This window comes from Ostrea edulis, chromosome 4 (genome assembly GCF_947568905.1).
Source record: "Ostrea edulis chromosome 4, xbOstEdul1.1, whole genome shotgun sequence".
Classification (NCBI taxonomy): Eukaryota; Metazoa; Mollusca; class Bivalvia; order Ostreida; family Ostreidae; genus Ostrea; species Ostrea edulis.
The window spans coordinates 71,781,525-71,803,035 of NC_079167.1; the positions used below are offsets into that span (position 1 = coordinate 71,781,525).

The 21,511-nt window shown below is 36.2% G+C and overlaps 1 protein-coding gene across 4 annotated transcripts; it reads left to right on the forward strand.

Annotated features, from left to right (window-relative positions):
- Window positions 1-276: 276 nt before the first annotated feature.
- On the forward strand, window positions 277-21,511 carry LOC125670926 (transient receptor potential cation channel subfamily A member 1-like). 4 transcript variants are annotated; one of them, XM_048906371.2, is made up of 27 exons: window positions 277-327; window positions 2,472-2,884; window positions 9,372-9,528; window positions 9,647-9,822; window positions 9,909-10,016; window positions 10,265-10,373; window positions 10,599-10,696; window positions 10,793-10,840; window positions 10,931-11,119; window positions 11,277-11,477; window positions 11,692-11,855; window positions 11,939-12,103; window positions 15,976-16,090; window positions 16,202-16,368; window positions 16,508-16,592; window positions 16,990-17,049; window positions 17,144-17,239; window positions 17,396-17,466; window positions 17,589-17,754; window positions 17,874-17,963; window positions 18,192-18,361; window positions 18,674-18,803; window positions 19,001-19,195; window positions 19,342-19,410; window positions 19,490-19,597; window positions 19,680-19,780; window positions 20,980-21,511. In XM_048906371.2, the coding sequence occupies exons 2-27, from the start codon at window positions 2,618-2,620 to the stop codon at window positions 21,233-21,235; spliced, it is 3,561 nt and encodes a 1,186-aa protein (XP_048762328.2). In that variant the 5' UTR covers window positions 277-327; window positions 2,472-2,617; the 3' UTR covers window positions 21,236-21,511. The 4 variants fall into 4 exon arrangements, with proteins under 4 accessions (XP_048762328.2, XP_048762326.2, XP_048762327.2 ...); XM_048906369.2 differs by having other exon boundaries at window positions 15,976-16,368; XM_056163691.1 differs by lacking the exons at window positions 277-327; window positions 2,472-2,884 and adding an exon at window positions 7,497-7,912.

Genomic DNA, 21,511 nt, shown 5'->3' on the forward strand with positions numbered 1-21,511 from the left:
TGTTTAATGTCATATATGACCTCATTTGACCTTCTAGAGTATTCATCATATGAAAAATAGATACATGTACATGTACATATATAGCTATTTTAGAAAGTGATGTGATAACATATTTTTACTTTCTATAAAAAAGAGTTTGCTAGAATTATGATTTGATATATAACTTCCACAGAGAATTACCTGGGTATTACCCTACATGGAGTTTCTACAGTGCTATAAATAGGTTTATTCTCGTTTCCACAGTGCTATAAATAGGCTTATTTTCGTGTTTGAATTCAACTCGGTGGTGAACGAAAAACAGACACTGATTTGCGGATTTTGATTACTGTAAGTTAATATGTTTTCATTGATATATTCCATTGTAAATTAATTTAGAATTGTTTAATTTGTGCTATTGATTTTTTAAAGATTTTTTTTAGCTGTTTTTAAAAAAAAATGAACTTAAAACATTTTTTTTTCAAACTTGCATTTAATTTTTAATTCGGTGTTTATGTAAACAGTTATTTTTAGGAAGAAAAAAACTTATATAGTTTTACCTATTCTTATTTACCATATTAATTTCGGTTTAATATTATTATATGCCTTTTTAAAATGTATTTATTGTTCTTTGTTTCAGTTTGTTTTACATGTAAAACGCTTTGGGTAATTGTGTTGATTAGATAAAACGCTATATAAATGTACAATGATAATGATAGCAGAATAATAATTTTTTATACTGGTATTTATGATTATTTTGACCCATGACAATTTATATTGAGAACTATCTACATGTATATAAAATACACACCACATACACCTGTATGAAATGAACATTACATACATCTATGTAGATACAAATCACATATTATATATTTATCTATATAGATAGGATATGAACATTAATTTCTTCTGTTTAGAATTAAAATACTTGATATTGAAATATATACCTCATCTCTGACTGATTTTCCAAATATTCACATGCATACATGTATGTATTTCGCTATGTAAAAATGATAGCAAGTTGGTAAATAATATTATATACAAGTTTTTGTACGTAGAGATAGTACTAGTATATCTAAACATTTACATTCACTATTGTTTTTCTAGTTAAATCACATTCTGACTCAAAGGAAATCAGACTTGCGTCACACAGAGGCGCTTTGTGCGGAAGGTTATTCGGAGCATAAAATAATCTATATCGTTATCGGATGGATTATAATGTTTAATGTCCCGCTTGAGAATTATTGTTAAAAACATACACGCATGTAGATATCCCTCTCATGTAGATATCCCTCTCTTGTAGATATCCCTCTCAATCTATTGTTTGTTCATTTGATTTGATTGGTGATTGACTTTTTTATTTTAATGGTGACCTTCGTGCACTTGAGACTACCTAGTGTACTATTGGTACGTATTGGAGTCATCACACATTGTTTGCGGGGGCGGTTCAGTGATAATGCCCCTCCCCCCTCCATAATCACCGCAACCAGTAGCGCCACCCTAACTCGAATGAATAAATCCAAAGTGATTTGGCATGCAAATGTTACAATACAAATACATATGTATTTTAGTAATTCGGAATATGTATACTGCATATATTGTATATTTAGTGATTCGGAATATGAATATTGAATATATTGTATATTTAGTGATTCGAAATATGAATTGGGTGATTAGGAATATGAATTGGGTGATTAGGAATATAAATAATGCATACACTGTATATTTAGTGATTATGTATTTGGTGAATCGGTATGTAAATGATATTATTTAGTGAGTTCTCCAGTAACTTAGACTATCACCAAACCTCATCCCTGACTCGGACAATCAATTAACGCTCTACAGCTAGATGCTCTCATTTATATCTATTTGTAAAAGAGTGGAGAGTTGTGAAGACCGTTCAAGACGCTGCACACAAATCTCACATAAGGTTAGCGAATCAACACCCCCCTCACCACCCCCACCACCCCAAAAAAGCACTACATACACTGTTACATAAGATTATCGGATCTAGAAATTACCATTTTTTGTTCTTGCAATGTAAATCAATCATAGATACACTATTTATACCAAATATTCATGACATACGGGTGCGTATACTGTTTTTGGTATCTAGCGTCTGACAGACCGGGGTATCGGTAAAGAAATGACTAAATTAAGCATTTCCCAAACTCTGTCGCCAGGCGCTCAACCATTGTGTTTTATACAGAGTTTACCAATAGATATGCTCTGATCTTTGGATCATTGAATAAACCGATGATTTAAGGATAACATCCGTTTGAAGTTATGTTTAGTTTAGCGCCATAAATTGTTTCTGTGCTGGGAATCTTCACCGAAGTTTGAAGTGGGTAGTGGGTAAATAAAATGTCATAGCAGCGACCGTGAAATTTAGGTGAGGGGTTTTTGGAGTGGGTATTTCTCTTGACGCCTTTGAGACTTTCATCACAATTAGATAGTTTTAATGGATACGATGTTACTCTGTTTGTAAACAGCTCGACTCCACGATTGTATCCACTTTTTATGATGAACAGCAGATGGATTGGGATGGAAGTAAAGTCTGCCAATCACGGAACTGTCAATTTATAAGGACGAGTGCTTAAAGCGGTCACTGGAAAATATTGAATTATCACACGTAACGATGATAGCGCGGGATGAAGCGCCTGACTCTCCAAACAATAGTCTAATGAATCTAGTGACAACACCACAAAAAGACAACGGAAATAAGCCTAAGTTCTTCAGCAGGAGGAGACTAATGGGAAAACGCGTGTTTTCTGAGATTTTTAAAAATTCAGGGGAGGAAAATGTTATAAACAAAATGGTCGGAGGACAGATTACCAAAGAGAATACGGGTAGCGTGCAGAATGACGTGTGTCTAATGAGTGAAAATCCATTCAGAATCTGTAAGGTAAGAAGCAAGTTCCGGGGCCAAAACACTTCACCAAACTGTACGTCTGTAATATGTAAGAGACAAGACTCCGGGGCCAAAACACTGCACCAAAACTGTAAAATCTGTAGGGTAAGGGGCAAGGCCCCGGGGCCAAAACACTGCACCAAAACTGTAAAATCTGTAGGGTAAGGGGCAAGGCCCTGGGGCCAAAACACTGCACCAAAACTGTAAAATCTGTAGGGTAAGGGGCAAGGCCCTGGGGCCAAAACACTGCACCAAAACTGTAAAATTTGTAGGGAAAGGGGCAAGGCCCCGGGGCCAAAACACTGCACCAAAACTGTACGGTAAAATACACTTTTGTAAGATAAGAGGACAGGTCACAGTACCGTAAAATCATTAAATTTTTTTATACACATTGCATACATCTATGTGAAATGTCTATCACATACATCTATATGTGCGTCCTACATGTTTAGGTGCCTGTTTCAATGACCAAAACATCGTGTCTCTAATCCAGGTCTTGCATAGCTCAAACGTTGTTCTGACTTATAGGAAAAAAAATGTCAATATACTAGTTGTATAGAATTTTTTCGATTTTTGAAACCAGGACAATTTTTTTTTACATTGTGGTGAATTATAAAATATACTAATATCTGACAAATTATTTTCGAGGTTTGTAAAAAAGGTATTGCCGATTTGGGGGCATACGGAGGTCTCGTAGTAACACCTGTTTTGTGTAATTTGACCGAGGGATTTGTTTGTCAGTTGTATATCAAATTAATTATATACTATATAAATATATATGTTATTTGACCAAGCAATTAGTATGTATGATATAGTCTGACCGAGGGATTCGTTTTTTTCTGTTTCGTATAATACGAGGGAGCGATTCGTTTGTCTGTTACATATAAATAGACTGAAGGATTGTTTATCTGTTTTATGTGATTTGACAAAGTGATATTGTTTGTTTGTTTTATATGATTTGACCGCATGCGATCCGTTTAAGTCTGCGAGTGATTCGTTCAATTTGACCATGTATTCTATTCGTTTCTATGTTTTATAAAGGGACAGGAAGCCAAGTACAAAATGCTCAGCTCGATAACTACGAATGTTTCAATCTTAAGGAGAAATAGCACGCAAGTGAATTAAATCCGATATGTGCCACAAAATTTTGAAATTTAAAAGTTTCAAATTTGCCTTACTTGGTTCAAAAACGCAGTTTTAGTAGAAAGTAACTTGAAGAAAGAAAAAACCATGCTCGACACAAAAGCACAATATACAGATTAACAGTCGACATGTCAACTGACTGAGTACCCTGCTAGGCAATTAAATTTCAAAGGAATATACATGTATTGTTGATATTTATATAAATTTACATTCAAGTTTCAGATATGAAGTCAGCCATTTGACGTTATATTATTCTTCCTTAAGAATGTAATTTGTAAGACACATTTCAAAACATAAAAAAATCTGATAAAATTTGACAGCAATTACTCCAAATCAAAGATGTTCTTAAAAAGAGCACATTTCGGCTAGACCTCGATTGCTATACAACAAGATTTATGTTGTAAAACATTGACAGTGTTAATAGTGCATAAGAAGTGATTTCATGTTTCCTGTTTACTTAATGTAACAAGGAATCCCCGATACACCATAAACTGAAGAAACACGTGATTAAACACCTGATTAAACTGAGTACAATTCGCGAGGCGTAAATTCTAGTCGGTGTTATAAACAAGCCCAAAGTCAATACACACTTCTTAAACAGCCAGTTTCATTGAATGTGTTCTGCTGTTAACAAATTCTAACGCGTATTGATGTGGAATATGTATAATTATGATGAATGGGGGACTTCTACTACAATTATAGAATTAAATGATTTGTGGGAAAGAGGAATGCATACGATTGGTGGTGTATGTAACAAATTATTAGTTAAAACGGAAACGATGATATCAACCAAAATAAGTTCCTAGAAATACCAAAGGACGAGACGTTATTGTAAATCTTAATTAATGGATCGATGTTGGTTAATAAGGTCTGTTCAAATATTTAAATTCAACCATTGTAAAACAATCAATGAAATTCACTTCATATCAAAGACTGTCTAAAACAGTTCTTTATAAATTATGCAATAAAAATTAACTTTATTCTCATACCCGTATAACATTGTAGAGAAGTTATATTGGTATAGATGTAATACATAGAAAATCACATGTAGGTTACATACATTTGTAGGTGCAAAATTAATACATAGAAATATTACATGTTACATAGGTACATATGTAATACATAGAAATATTACCTAGGTACATATATGATACATATACATAGAAAATATTAAATGCTGAAGGGATGACAGGATGTTATTAACCCAGAGAGTGAACTCTGTCATTTATACTATCTAACAATTTACAACAAATTAACAAGTTGCTTCTTCTTTGTTACTTTGAAAAGTGTTTAAAATAATTGGAATAATAATATTTTGGTAAATACACAATTCTTGACTTTTTTTTAAAACATGTAGATATATCGTTCAGTTGTAAACTAAGTTTGGCGCCGTTCAATAGTAAAATAAGTTTGGCGCCGTTCAGTGTTAAAATAAGTTTGGAGCCGTTCAATAGTAAAATAAGTTTGGCGCCGTTCAATAGTAAACTAAGTTTGGCGCCGTTCAGTGTTAAAATAAGTTTGGAGCCGTTCAATAGTAAAATAAGTTTGGCGCCGTTCAATAGTAAACTAAGTTTGGAGCCGTTCAATAGTAAAATAAGTTTGGCGCCGTTCAATAGTAGCTAAATTTTGGAGCCGTTCAATAGTAGACTAAGTTTGGAGCGAGTGTTGGGGTCCATGGACTTTCAAAAGTAATTGAACACGATAGAGAGAAAATATCTTGTGGGATAAACGTATTTTTCTTACAAAAAGAAAAAACAAGACACCTTTCATACTCCATTATTCTTGGAGCTCCAAAAATGTGATAAACGACAAAATCCAATGAAACGTATCGAGTATCGTTTGTAGATAATGATGAAATAGTCATTACAACTGGTAACATTATCAAAGGCAAAACCATTGTAAATGTAATATCATCTAATATTTGTAATATACATACATTTTGTTTTTGTTTTACTGCTTCAAAAGAAGGCAACTGCAGTTGACATCTTCAGTGTATTTGTTCTTCATATTGCATACAACAACATTTCCAATTGGCAACTATATTCAGAGCAATTCTACATTAGATTTTGCTTTTATCAATCCAGATATGTTTACCCATAACTCAGTAATATATTCATATTCCCAAATTGATGGCAAATTGAATAAAACACCAGTTTAATTGTTAGCCCTTTATTCATGAATAATGAAGAATTGATGATATGCTAAAAACATCTTGATCCTGATATTTAGTCGAGTCAAAGTATATCGATTGAACGGTCAAACGTATTTTTGTATCGATTGATCGGACAAGGGTGCACTGTGTATAGTCTGCTGTAGTCCGAAATATCTTACGTTTTCCTGGATTTTTTATGATTTTGATATTTACAGTGCATTATCAAAATAATAAAAAAAGTCAGGAAAACGTCAGATATTTCGGACTAAGTCTGCCGTTGACTTTGGTATTCCGAATTAAGTTAAAATCTTATAATTATAAGACTAGCTGCATTACTGAGCTAGCAATAATTAGACATTTTATATAATTGACTATTCTTTTACAATAATTAGTCATTTTATATAATTGACTATTCTTTTACAATAATTAGTCATTTTATATAATTGACTATTCTTTTACAATAATTAGTCATTTTATATAATTGACTATTCTTTTACAATAATTAGTCGTTTTATATAATTGACTATTCTTTTACAATAATTAGTCGTTTTATATAATTGACTATTCTTTTACAATAATTAGTCATTTTATATAATTGACTATTCTTTTACAATAAGTAGTCGTTTTATATAATTGACTATTCTTTTACAATAATTAGTCGTTTTATATAATTGACTATTCTTTTACAATAATTAGTCATTTTATATAATTGACTATTCTTTTACAATAATTAGTCATTTTATATAATTGACTATTCTTTTTACTTTGCTCGCTCATCTCCGGATTTGATCGAAATTTCACAATTTTTTTTTTCAACCTTGGCGATACGCGCTTTTAAACGAAGGAATTCTTTGGAACACCGTTTCTTAAAATCTAACACTTCCCAAAATCTGTCCAGCCCATAAATTTAGTGCTTGCACCAATGTTTCAAGTTTTGGATGAAGAAAGAATTTAGTAAGTGCTATTTATGCCTCACCATTACTATCCGGGACCATAAAGAAATATCCTTATTTTATTTATTCACTTTTAGGTGAAAAGCATTTCTCTAAGTCCCCACAGTGGGTTCTACCTACATGTAGCTGTGAAAGGTTCTATTATGACTACCCAGATTCTGGACAAAATTTCCCTAATTTGATTTCATATTTTAATAAATTATGTGACTTTTTTGTTAAAGTTTTGGTATGATCTAGAAAATTTATCAACTAGTCATAATGCTACATGTAATGAAAGTGAAACTACGAATCCATCAGGCAATAGTACGGTATCCTCAGCATATTAACACACGACAGGTACTGATTACAGCATATTTATAGAAAACCCCTACCCGTCCTCAAGAACATAGGTAATTTTGTTAAAATCATGATGAACCTGTCATTTAAATTTGTTCTCGAACTTTCTAACGTAAAGTAATTTCTATTTTGAGCGAAAAAAATTACCGCCCCCGAGCTCCAAATATTAACAGTCCGCACCTGAACCCTGCATGGCCTTTGATTTTCTTGCAATGAAAAAAATTTAAAGAATGACGCATACCATTTGATTTAAACGTAAATACATTGGCCATGTCTGAAGAGAAACGACGGAAATTTTCTTTGTCCCGGGTATTACGACGTCGACAGTCAGACAGAAAATCAAACGAAGTCGGAATCAAATTACTACATCCGGTCAGCAATGGAGGTCCGGACATCTCCGACCAGGATATCATCCTCGGTATCGACAGATTTGACCAGGTTAGACATATGTATATACGTTTCTCAGTTTATGCAGCACTTGCGTAGGCAAACCCCCGACAACGCAGTCACTTAGCTAGGTAAACTACAGTGTAAGGACTGGGAGAACATAATTTCTGCCTGAATAGTTTGATAAAAATATATCAAAATATGTGTCAGTATATATGTGCTTGGCCATTTAAATTCCATTGTTCGAAAGCAAATTTTACGTTTAATTTATTCAATTAAATCAATGTAAATCCCCCTATATATTAATAGACATTTTCTACTATTCTTTGGCTACAATTAACGCTATTCAACATTACCAGTTTTAAATAAAAACAAAATCGTTCGATCCTGACCAAAATATCAATTTTTCGGAGCGTCCAACATTATGTCCTAAATTAAGCCCTTGTCCTTATCAGAGATTAACGGCGCCTTATTACCACTAATTTATCCGCTATTCAGAGTCCTCGTTGTATTATTTCTGTTTTGAATCGGCAGGTTGTATAGTTTTATGACAGTTACAATGCCGTGAGACGGACAGGATACTGAGTAAACACTGCTCGGGAAGTCGGAGAGATGCCATTAAAGGATCAAACAATGTTCCATTAAAACATGCTATCAAATGTTACGCCAAAAACATTATTCTGTAAAGAAACCTTTTTTTGGTTAAATACAAATTCTGGAATATTCATTCTAGTCGTCATGAGTTTTCGAGCTTTTATTTAATAATGTTCACTCGCGTTAAAGTTACATAAAAAAGGATGCACAGTGCATGCAAGTCTTGCCCTCCGGCAAAGGGTGATATTTTTGTGATGAATTGCATTCGCTTGGCTGATTTTATAAAGGTATCTACTCTATTTGTCAACTTTATCATTCAATCATTTTAATGTAAATTGACATTTGTTTTTATTATTGATATAACAAAAAAGCTACATTTGTCAAGCTTTGATTTTTAGAAAAGAAATTATCTCCACATGGGAGGGGGGATAATGGGTTTGATTTGGCGATATGAGAAGAAAATAGAACGATAATTGTTAACGCTATTGACCCTCCAAGACTTCGATGGGGAATTCCGGTATTTCAGTTGTAAAAACGAGATACTTGTCGGAACATACACAGAGTCAAGAGTTGTATATACAAGTACATATTACTGTGCCATCTCTTGGAATTTCGTGTCTGCTTTTACAGGAATTTCGAGAAACGAGGAGACTCGCGAAACAAATGGTTAAGTTTTATTTTTAATGGAATATATGGAAGCTACATGTATAGAGAATTTCAATGATACGAGATTTTAGATTTTGCTTTGAAAAAAAAAATCAAATGATTCAATATACTTTAAAAACTGTGAATGTTTTGAAAACGCCTTACAGTTGTAACTTTAAATATTTCATCTTGACTCTATCAATGTATATACATCGTTGTCTCCTTGAAATTGTTTGTTTCAATACAAAATTTCCACCAATAATGTTTTCAGTTAGCCCGAGCCGGGAATCTTAATGATCTGCAGACATATTTAGATGATGATCCGTCACGCATCAATGCACAGGACCCACGTGGATGGTCAGCGCTGCACCACGCCGCCATGCGGGGATTCTCTGACATCATCAGCTACATTACGTCACATGGTGGAGGTCTGCTTTACATGACGTCATACTTTTAAACATTTTTGATATAAATTTTCGTATATCAAATTATTTGAATGAAGGTTGTGGTATACCATTGTATAACTTGTTTTCTGTCGTGATTCAGATATCAATCTCCAGGACAGGGACGGGAACACAGCGTTACATGTTGCCGTGGAAAAGGAGCAGACGCAGTGCATAGAGGCCCTGATCCAGCAAGGGGCGGACACGTCCGTACTGAACTGCGCCAAAATGGCGCCAGTCCACTTGGCAATAGACTTGGGACTTATAGAACAGCTACGTGTAAGTTCATGTTGAGATAAATGAAATGCATGTCATTTAGAAATTTGTGTCCAACTGCTCAAATGTTGATATATATCCCGTTGCAGACTATTCTGCTCCTAGACAAAAGCAGCACCATAATGCGAGGAGAAACCGGAAACACACCACTCCATTACTGCGCCTTCAAGGATCGGGACGACTGCGCCAAACTTCTGGTACGGAAATTGTGTTAGTCGCTTTCAAACTCTACGTCGACACTATAAAACTATTACATCAACCATATACTAGACCGCTTCAATGAATTTTATTCAACAAAACAGCTGTTTGAAATTTTATCCTTCATTCCGAAGGCGCGGTCAGACATTAAAGACCATCCTTAGTTAATATCAATGTTACATTTCTAAGAATCACTACATATGGCGTTGTATGAAGTTATGGACGTACATTTCCGATTCTTTTACAGCTTGAGCACGGAGCCAAGCCATGTCTTAGTTGTGATGACGGGTTCTACCCAATCCACTCCGCGGCAACAAGGGCTTCCGACAAAACGCTCGAGGTTCTCATCAAACACGGTAAGATACTTCTGATAAACAATAAAGGCAGCTAGCTTTTTCAAAATCTGTATCTCAGAGGTAAATGAGATATGGGGAAACTTTTTTCTCAAGTGCCAGCACTATACGTGTATACTGATTGAAAATATTATGATACAGTATATAGCGACAACAATGTTGTGGACATGCCCTTAAAACTTTAGAAAATATGCCCATGTAAATACATCTCTAGGGTAATATTTTCAGTTGAACGACTTGGTTACACCCGTGAAAGTGTGCTGTCATTCACAGATAAATACAACAACACGCCACTACACTCTGCCGTCAGTAGTGGAGACCCAGAGGTATGACGTCATCGTCATTTTCGACAATCATTCATCATATTTTACCCATTTGTTTTAGAGCAGTATCATGATCTGGGTTATCTTTCTCAATGACAGGCTGTGAGAGTGTGTCTCAACGCGGGGGCTGGACTGGACGTACAACAGGTAGAGTTCTGGTTTAATCGTAAGTACAATTTTATATACTGATCAGCGAATACAGATCATTTCTTAACGTTTTCCTGTTCCTGTCCACAGGAAGACAAGTCCACTGCTCTTCATTTTGCCTGCGCCCAGGGAGGACTGAATATCATCCACATCATGCGTCAGCTACAGCCTGAGAAATTCATAATAGCTAGTCAGAAGACGGATATTCTACAAATGACGCCTCTTCATAGGGCGGCATTGTTTAATCACGTGACCGTCGTCAAGTTCCTAATTGATGAGGTAGGTTGCGTGATCTTTAACCTTACTTTATACATATTCTCCACGCGCTGAAGCCTGTAATGCTTCTTCAGGGCAAATGATAATCTTTTAAGTATTCTGTGTTGAAATTGGCTTGGAAGGATGTCATGCAATTGCGTCTTTCACCTCTGTTTAATAGAAAGTTGAAATTAATGCTGTGGATTGCCAGAAGAGGACGCCACTGTTGCTAGCGGCGTCAAAAGGAGGCTGGAAGACTGTACAGCTTTTGCTAGAAAGTGGTGCAGACATCTCCTGCAAAGACAACAAAAACAGGAACTTCCTCCACCTCGCTATTAAATATGGTGGCAAACTCAACCAGTTTGGTGTACAGAGCATCAAGGTATGTCATTTTACAAATTTTTTAATTTATTTTCAATGAATGAGGCTATTAACCATTTGTCCCGAAGCTCTGAACCTTTTGCCAAAGATTCTTATCCAAAGTAAATTTATATCGTCGAATAGTTTTCTCCCTCAAAAATGTCAATTTTACGGGGTTTTTTTTTTGTGTGTGTAAAACATTGAAGAAAAATCACAATGGTATACTATCTTTGCAGCATTTCAAAAATTTGTTAAATGAGAAGGATGATTATGGGTGTACGCCATTACATTATGCCTCTAAGGAGGGTTATCTTGTGGCCCTGGATGATTTGATCGAACTCGGCGCAACGGTCAACCCTAAAAATAAGGACAAGCAGTCGCCTCTCCACTTCGCAGCAAGGTAAAGCTGGAGTATAGAAAAGTTCACCCAGGATTCCCATCTCCCTACTCACATCTCACCATCAAACTTTTCTCTATATGTAGGTTTGGCCGTTACAACACTTGCAGACGATTACTGGACAGTAAGCTTGGACCCAACATCATTAACGAATCGGACTGTGACGGATTGACAGCTCTCCATCTAGCGGCGCTCAACGGACATGTCAAAATCATTAACCTCCTCATGCAGAAAGGCGCATGTCTCACAAGGTATCGAGTGAGATTTATCTCCCCGTGTAGAAAAGTGCATGTCTCACAATGTACCGAGTGAGATTTATCTCCCCGTGCAGAAAAGTGCATGTTTCACAATGTACCGAGTGAGATTTATCTCCTTATAAAGTACGACGCATGCCTTACGAGGTTTCGAGTGAAATCAGTCTAGACCTGTTCAGAAAATGGAACTCTGTTATAGAAACACGTGTTAATACATTCCAAATTAAGTAACATAACAGAAGAAAGCAATACACGCATTACTATTGTATTTTCCACCAAGTTGGTTACAGTTGATGTTGGGCGGGTTGCACAGTAGTTTCTCGTGATTTATGAAGGAATTTATCGTAGGTACTTCCCACGAACAGAGGGATTGGTTTAATATTTAAAGACAATATTTTAATAAAAATTCCTTTTCCAAGCGTCTCACCTGCATATGGTGTGTTAATATCTCAAATGATTCGACACACAAGAGCTTGTACTGCGTATGATCAGTTCTTAAATCGACGCAGACCACTGACAAACAAGTTGATGGTGCAACAGTCTTGCCTAAAGCATTTCGCAAATTCTATGGTCGTTCTAACGATATAATTTGCTAATACAACTTATAATTGGGTGAAATGCTGTTTGACGTGTATTATACCGATTGTTAGGCTGTTCTTGGCACACTGATTGGGACTACGGATAACTCCGTTTACCTGATCAAGATAAACAGGGCTCACGGCGGGTGTGACCTGTCTACAGGAAATTCTTACTCCTTCTAGGCACCTGATCTCACCTGGTATTAGCTGCAGAACTGTAGCTCTCTGAAAAAATATTTTGACATAACAGAGACCTACAGAGCCACCCCTTATAAAAACCTTCGATTTACGGCGCACAAAAAGCTGCGCACGGTTGAAGCCTTATATCGTTGTATTCTCGAGTTGCTGTCTCATAAATTTAATATTAAAAAATTCTTAACATATTTTCCTACTATACTTGTGTCTAAACATACCTTCAAATATTCATTAAAGCCCCATACAACCTGAACACTCCCAGCTTCAAATGATTTCGTTTGTTGACGTAGCCATGTTAGGTAGCCGGTCAATTCGTACCCTGTTGTTGTTGGTATATATTCATAAAATTCGTTATATGTTATGTATTCGCTCTTCATTTATTATCAATACGAATAATTTATAGAAATTAAAAAAATAAAGTTTTTCTAAAGGTAAAATAAGCTCTTGATTCATGAAAATGCTACTAAAGCCCTTAACACTCGTGTGGCAGGGATGGAGACCGAACCAGACAAATGAAAGCCGCATTGCCGTGAGTTTAGCTATTTGAATAATTATTATTTAAAGGCACTGGGATGATATATTATTTAAAATATTTAGCTAAAATATTTGTGGGGATATTAGTTTACATCTAGACGTTATTGTGCTAGTATGGAAATTTACCAGGATTCGAATTGATCGGCTACCTAACATGGCTACGTCAACAAACGAAATCATTTGAAGCTGGGAGTTTTCAGGTCGTATGGGGCTTTAATGAATATTTGAAGGTATGTTTAGACACAAGTATAGTAGGAAAATATGTTAAGAATTTTTTTATATTAAATTTATAAGACAGCAACTCAAGAATACAACGATATAAGGCCTCAACCGTGCGCAGCTTTTTGTGCGCCGTAAATCGAAGGTTTTTATAAGGGGTGGCTCTGTAGCTCTCTGTTATGTCAAAATATTTTTTCAGAAAGCTACAGTTCTGCAGCTAACCTGGTATATCCAGAGGTCCGTGTTCGTCCAACTCTCTATTTTGCATGGTTTTTAAGAGTTATGAGATTGATCACTGTTCGTTATCTTCACCTTTCATTCAGTGGTCTATTTTCATTAATATATTTAAATCTTTAGATTTCAAATATATTCAAGGACTAATAAAAGAGTCAGATATCATCAAGTGCAACAGTCATGCTATGATTTTTACAAAATGCCTTAAAGATTTATCAATAGAATAAAGGTTCGACAACACGTACATTTTATTTCTACATCTGATAACGATGGAATTTCGAGAATCTTTTCATGATCCCCCAGTGAATCAACACAGCATTACATTGTCTGCTTGTGCTTGTTCTTCGCCAAGCAAAGCACGCTTCTGACATCAAATTGCAATCTCTTCGTAATGCCGCCTGCTTGCGCTCGGCCGTGCAAAGCACGCTTTTGGTATCCATTCGCAATCCCCTCGTAATGGAGTCTGGAGTTCTGTATAAAACCACTTCTGGAATCGATCCCAACAGATGGAAACGACAATATGACATCACATGAAGACCGATGACATCACATGAAGACCAATATTTGACCGAAGCAGTGTGAACAGAATTGCTTCTTTTGAGTGCTGTATAGTTTCGTATCAACTTAGAAAAGCGGCACCCCACACAAAAGCCCAATAAAAAATAAATTTAACCTTTGTTAAGGAAATACCGCGTAAATTTGGAACAGTGCAGAATAAGACTGAAATACAACAGAACACAACATTCGGTGGCAACATGCAGTCAGTGTTGTCACCAAGTGCAAGTGCCATACGAGTCTCCATTCTGGTGCAAACTTAGATGATGGTTGGATACTAGTTTGATTAAAACCAATCCTTTCTGTCAAACATAAAAGAAAAAGGATAGTTTTAATCAAACTGACTGAAGACCTGTTTGATGTAGAAAAGGTAATTGCTACGCTGATTATTATAATTCCGAATTTGATCTATTAAATTAAGGATATACGATGGGTATGGTCGTCTCAAAAATTTTCCGTGGTTGGGTTAAGATTTCAGACGAATTTGTTCATCGCATTGTGAGACCCTCGGCTGGGAAGGACTACAATACCTGTCCACTAGGGACTTAACGTGTAGAAGAATACTTGGATACACTACCAAGTTGTTTATCTGATCTCTGCTCAATTAGTAGTGACTGATGTGTGTTTTCACAAAAAAACGGAGGGAACTTCAAATAACTCGGCTAGAAGAGTGGCATCGAGAACCACAGACGACAATTGTATTGCTGAGTCCAGGCTTGGAAGTCAATAGGAAGCCAAGAGCTCGTACACATTACTGACAAAATGTTCTGAAATTTACTTGTCAATTGTAAATTTTGAACGTATGATATACTCGAGGTAATACTTGAATCGCGAAGAACATTTTCACAGATACCTGAAAAATAATCAAGATGCAAGCAACGTAAAATGGATTATAAATCACTCCAATCTCGGGAAAATGTGTTAAGTCCCAGGAGCAGTAACAGGAGTCATAACTCATACACAGCACATCCATGTTTATGTGTGGATGACTTTATTGAGAAGGAAGGGTCCTTCAGTTTTATTGGGTCGTGATTTATGCCCGTGTAAACATACTACAAAGTGTGTAAAAGAAATTAAGTGGCCAGATTACCGCATTGGTTTATGCATTTCGGGAGCGATATCTGTTCAAATATTTGAGTTGCTACAGAGTAGAAAATGCGGTTTATCAGTTTATTTATATCCGAATAACAGCCTGCCTCTCCTGAACCGTTCTAGCTCCTCAAGAATTAAACCAGTCTTTGCTCACATTCAGCTTAAGACTGAAAAAGTTATGAACACCCTTCTCCATTGACAAAATACAGTATTGTTGTTTTTGAATAGGGAAATTCGTGAAGAGTATGTATATATTATTTTGATAATCATAACTTTAAACACCATAATATTTGTCATTGTGATTAATGATGTTAAAATCAGTTCTCATTCAAAGGGGACGCCTGATCCCACGAATTGATTTCACGAATACCACAAGGTTTCATTTATTAGGGGGGGGGGTTACACACAATCATTTTTTGTTTTTCGTTTTTGCACATTTTTTAAAATTTTCGTTTGTTTCAGAGCACACGATGACAACTCTCCCATTCACATGGCGGCCATTAACGGATACACGAAGTGCATCCGGGCACTTTTAAGTGTTCATGCCAACATACTGGATGTCAAGAACAAACATGGGGTACGACAGTTTCCGCTCGATATATGGTTTATGTTTCCAGTATCTTTCTGTTGTGAAACCAGCCACTCCTTGGTAAGTAAAGTTTTGATCACATTTTCCATTTGTCTGCAGGATACAGCTCTACATATTGCATCACGTGCTGGGCAGGCGAAAGTGATCGAACTCCTGCTGTCACTTGGCGCCAAAATTACGAACAATGTAGAGGAGAAAAGTTTTATTGATATTGCCATAGAGAATCGACAAACTTCAGTAGCACAGACAGCAGTTAAGCACGCTAGGTAACAAGGCAGTTGTTAGCAAACATTGAAACTTGTTAGAAGAATATGATTAAAATTTGATGTAAATACTTTGTCAAAGAGGTGTTAAAGATAATTATGATTCTTATCCACTCATTCAAAGCTATTATTTTGTTCATAGATGGAGTGAAGTGCTTCATACATGTTCCGAAACATATGGCTGCCCCATGCACGGCCTGATCCAGCATTTACCTGATGTCTGTATGGCAAGTACACAACATACAACAAACTCGTCTGTGTCAGACAGTAGCGCTATTGCTTTGGCCTTAAAGGGTTTTGAGGGAAACATTCTTAAATCTTGGAATATGACACCAGTTCAAAATGTTTATTTTGATTTTTTTCTAATTTGGAAAGGTTTATGTCAGAAAGACAAAATATGTCAGAATCACAGCTCCAAAAGTCAAATAAGAAAATTCGCTCGAAACACTTTTTTAGCACAACACAACAGTACACACACTTCAAATTGTTGGAGTTAAAACAAAGCTTTAAAAGGACTAACAAAACTGTAATAAGCATTAGACGGTGGACACAAGAATATCGTGGAGGTTCATTCATTACAACAGTGTTTTACAAGTAATTCAATGTTGTTTTTGGTTTTTGTAGACAATCCTCGATCGCTGTGTCACCAATGGAGGTGGAGATCCACACCAAAAAGAATATTACGTAAGCGATCACGTGTTGTGATGTCATTTGTACACATGTACTAGTGTTTAGCGGATGGGCTTATGACTCGGTTCTTACAATGGATTGATTTCAGACTGAGTACAACTACGAGTACATGCAGTGCCCGGTTCGTTACGTCAGAGAGGCGAAGAAGATCGGAAAAGACATACAACCAATGTTTGCCCTTAATGTGAGTACAGAATGCGATTGTTGAATAGGACTCGGTATCCAGACTCTCTACGCATTAAAAATGACAGTACTATGATCGGTCACATACCATGATGTGGACTTTAATATAATACTGTATGTAGCTCCAGTTGATAAAGTTGCTTGTTGGTGATTTCAGTTGATGGTCCGTCACGGAAGAGTAGAGTGTCTGTCTCACAAACTATGTCGGACTTACCTCAACATGAAATGGTAGGCATTCATTTATTACTTGATCGCAATCCATTCGTGCTGAGAATACATACACGATTACTGCGCATGCGCCACTGCAATTTTGTTGAGGTATCGCGCTGACTAATTTTGTTTGTCTTCAGGCGTGCGTACGGCATGTGGGTCCATTCCGTCAACTTAGTTTTGTATTTAGCGTACCTTTCAATGCTGACACTGCTGGCGACAAAAGATTTCACAACATCACGCGGCGGATCTCCTGCTAACTCTACCCAGAATACAACAGAACTTCCGGAAACCAAAATTTACTATGTAATGTTTTTTTATGAACTTCAAAGACATACAATACTTGTAAATTTTTTGTATGCTATAAATTGATCTTCGTAAAGATATTTATTGAACAGTATTTATAAACGATTGTGATTTCACAGATGAGTGATGGTTACAGACTCGTCACAGCCCTCGTGTTTCTGTTTTTAATCATCAATGTCATAAAAGAAATAGTCCAGATGGCGCAACAGGTAATTATAATACACGAAGTGTGTTAACTTTTTTTCCTTGAAAATTCATTCTGATCTTCAGTTTAAGTTTTCAACGTCTCACCATCCTCACTAAGGAATTTGCTACTAATCTCTACTAAATGCTAATAACCTCCAACAATGTTCGCCTTTAATAATCTTCAATAACTTGCTTTTATAATAAGTACCTGTCTCCATCACCTGTGCTTATTATAAACATCTATGTTGTAGCGCGTACGATATTTTCTGGATCCAAACAATCTTCTGGAGTGGGTTCTCTACATGTCCACCGCGGTCTTTATCGCCCCCGTCCTTTTCCATTACTCGGATACCCTTAACATGGAGGCTGGTGCTGTGGCAATATTCCTTGCCTGGTTCAACTGCCTGCTCTTTCTTCAGCGGTAAGTGGTGAACAATCTGTAGCAAAGTTCATACTTCTGTCAAAGTTATGTACTTCTGTCTGATTTCAAATGCCTTAGCCTTTCTAAGTGATATGCAATACTGAACTGTTCTACAATTTTGGAAGTAAGAATTAATTTACCGTACAAAGGACATGCAGTTAGCATGAAAACTTCAACTGAATACCTTCCACGTGTTCATTATTGTCCTCATATAAATGCCATCAACAGACAAACTTGTCACATGGTAAAGTAATTAAATTTCTCCGCCCTTGACGTTTTCACTTGATAATACTTGGTAATTGTTGTCTGTAGGTTTGATGTGTTTGGTATTTACGTTGTGATGTTTCTGGAGATTCTGGTCACATTATTACAAGCACTCAGTGTTTTCTCCATCCTTCTGGTCGCCTTTGGATTGGCCTTCTCCATGCTGCTACAACACGAGGTATGACGTCATTGAATGCGCATCAATAAATGTATTTGATGTGATTGTGAAGGTGCTTCTCTTTCTCCATTACCTGAATCTTTCAAAGGGAAAACCGATGACCACAGGTTTTTGTGTAGCGCAACTGTAAGAAGATGTAATAGTTTATGGAGGTCTTGCATAGTATCAATATATTTCATTTTCTTCCATAAACACAGGAAAGTCATGCTTACTCTAATCCACTGATGTCCATCGTCCGGACCACCATGATGATGCTGGAGCTGGACTATATGTCCTCCTTTAATGATCCGTACTTTGACGATAATTCCTCCACACTGCCCTACTCCACACTCACAATCTTGTTCCTCCTCGTCTTTGTTCTTCTGATGCCCATCCTTCTCGTCAATCTGCTGGTATGTGTTTTATCGTGTCATCACGTGACACGGCTAAATCCCGGTAACGATTATTTTCTTGTTCGTCAACATTTTGGTAGAATTAATTTACATTCATTTTATTTAAGCCACGGGTAGGAATAGGATATTTTGCTTGATCTTTGTAGATTGGTCTAGCTGTTGGTGACATTGAATCTGTGTTAAGAAACGCGACTCTAAAAAGACTGGCTATGCAGGTTTGAATTTTATACATTGATTCCGTATACGACAATAATGGAATGATATAAATTTATTCGTTAATGAATTTCTGTATAGGTGGAGCATCACACAGAGCTGGAACGCCGCCTACCGTCAAGACTTCTGGAGAAAGTGGACAAAATGACATCTAGAGAATATCCCAATAAATGTGGAAAATATATGAAAGTAAGGTCGCTTCTTTTTATAGAAACATGGTTATTTTTTCTGCAACTGGGAACTTGTCACATCTACAGTTGTTATTATTTAGGTTTTCAAAAGCTTCGTGCAGACGGAAACGGAGAGTTCATCAATATGTGGTGGTGAAGAGGCCAGCTACCTCAAGTCTGAACTCCTCAAACAAAAAACAAGGCAAGTCCACAACATCTAAAGTTTGTCTGTATGTCTATAAAAGGTTTACATCATGAAACACGAATTATATTCTGTCTTTCTATATAGTTTTAAATCATTTGGTACTCGTACTTATACTCCAACTGATGAAATTCTATCGTGCTTCAGTTTTGTACACATTTGATATTCCGGTCAATGGAATAGATGAATATGAGTTACCATACCTATACTGGATTCCTAAACTTCACCAAAACCCTTACAAACAATGGTACATTTCTGGATCCAGTAAATATTTTACCAAACTCCGGATTAAATTAGGTCCTCAGTACCACTTGCCCGTCGTTAGAGGTGACTAAATTGGGACGGTCCTTTGGATGAGACCGCAAAAACCGAGGTCCCGTGTCACAGCAGGTGTGGCACGATAAAGACCCCTCCCTGCTTAATGGTCATTGGCGCCGAGCTTAGGCCTAAATTTTGCAGCCCTTCACCGGCAATGGTGACGTGTCCATACGAGTGAAAGATAATGTTAAACATTATACAGTCAACCAATCTACCAAGCCCCTATCTTTGCTCCTCACGAAAATATTAACAGCTGTAAAGGAGAAACTTCAAACGTACTATGCCACAGCATATGCCAGAAGTGGTGTAAATGTGGATTCTAAAAAATCCTAAAGAACTTTTTACAAATTTGAAATTACAAAACTTTTCACAAATCGAAAACATCTAAACGTATGACTCTTCAACACTTAAAACGACCATTCCTCACGATAAATTGAGATTTTTTGATATCATAGACAGTTACTTCTTCAACAAAAACGGAAATATTCATATCTAGTCTTCAATCATCTAAAGAATTTAATTTACCGAAATAAAAAATATGCTTCCTCATTGACAATATCTTCGTATTTTTTGGTGACCAGGTTCCCATGGGCACAAATTGTGCACCTTTGTTAGCTGACCTGTTTTAATATTCTTATGAAGCATAGATTATTCAAAAGCTTCTACATGAGAAGAAAGATACCTTGCTGTGGCCTTCAACTCAACTCAACAGTTAGATATATCAACAACGTTTTATCCATTAACAATAATCATTTTCATTCATATGTCGATTCGATATACCTTGCATTGATCACTGTTCGATGTCTTCACTTTTCATCATTAAGTACGGAATTGTCCTATAACTTTCTAGATTTGATAGAGTTTTTTCCCATTCTACATAGATTGAAGGAGATGTCTGTGAACATGGAGCGTAATTATGACATGCTGAAACTAATTGTTCAGAAAATGGAAATCGAGACAGAAGCCGACAACCATGATGAAGGTTTTCAAACTTCACAGAGCATTGACGCCATCCACCCCTCCACAATGTGGAATTCCGATGTACTCAGAAAGAATCTTGTACGTCAAAATGCCGTCATCTCAAAGTGGAAAGTGAATACACAACACACAAACCTTCAAAATAGTTTTGATTGCTGAAAGTGTCAACGTTGTTTCCGTTTCATATATGGTGTTTCCGTCTTCATTGATCTAAAGCTCTGAATTGTTTATATGCCACCAGTTGAACAGACATGCAGTAGCAGTCTTCACTATGTTTATCAATGGTTTGCCGTGTGTTTCAAAATCATGAATTTGGTCAAGCTATTAACATATCTTATCTCATCAGTAAAAAAAAAAACAACCTCAAAATGATCTTGTTTAAGGTCTGGTCCAGTTGGTGATTTCTTACAAATTGTGAATAAAAAATGATATGAA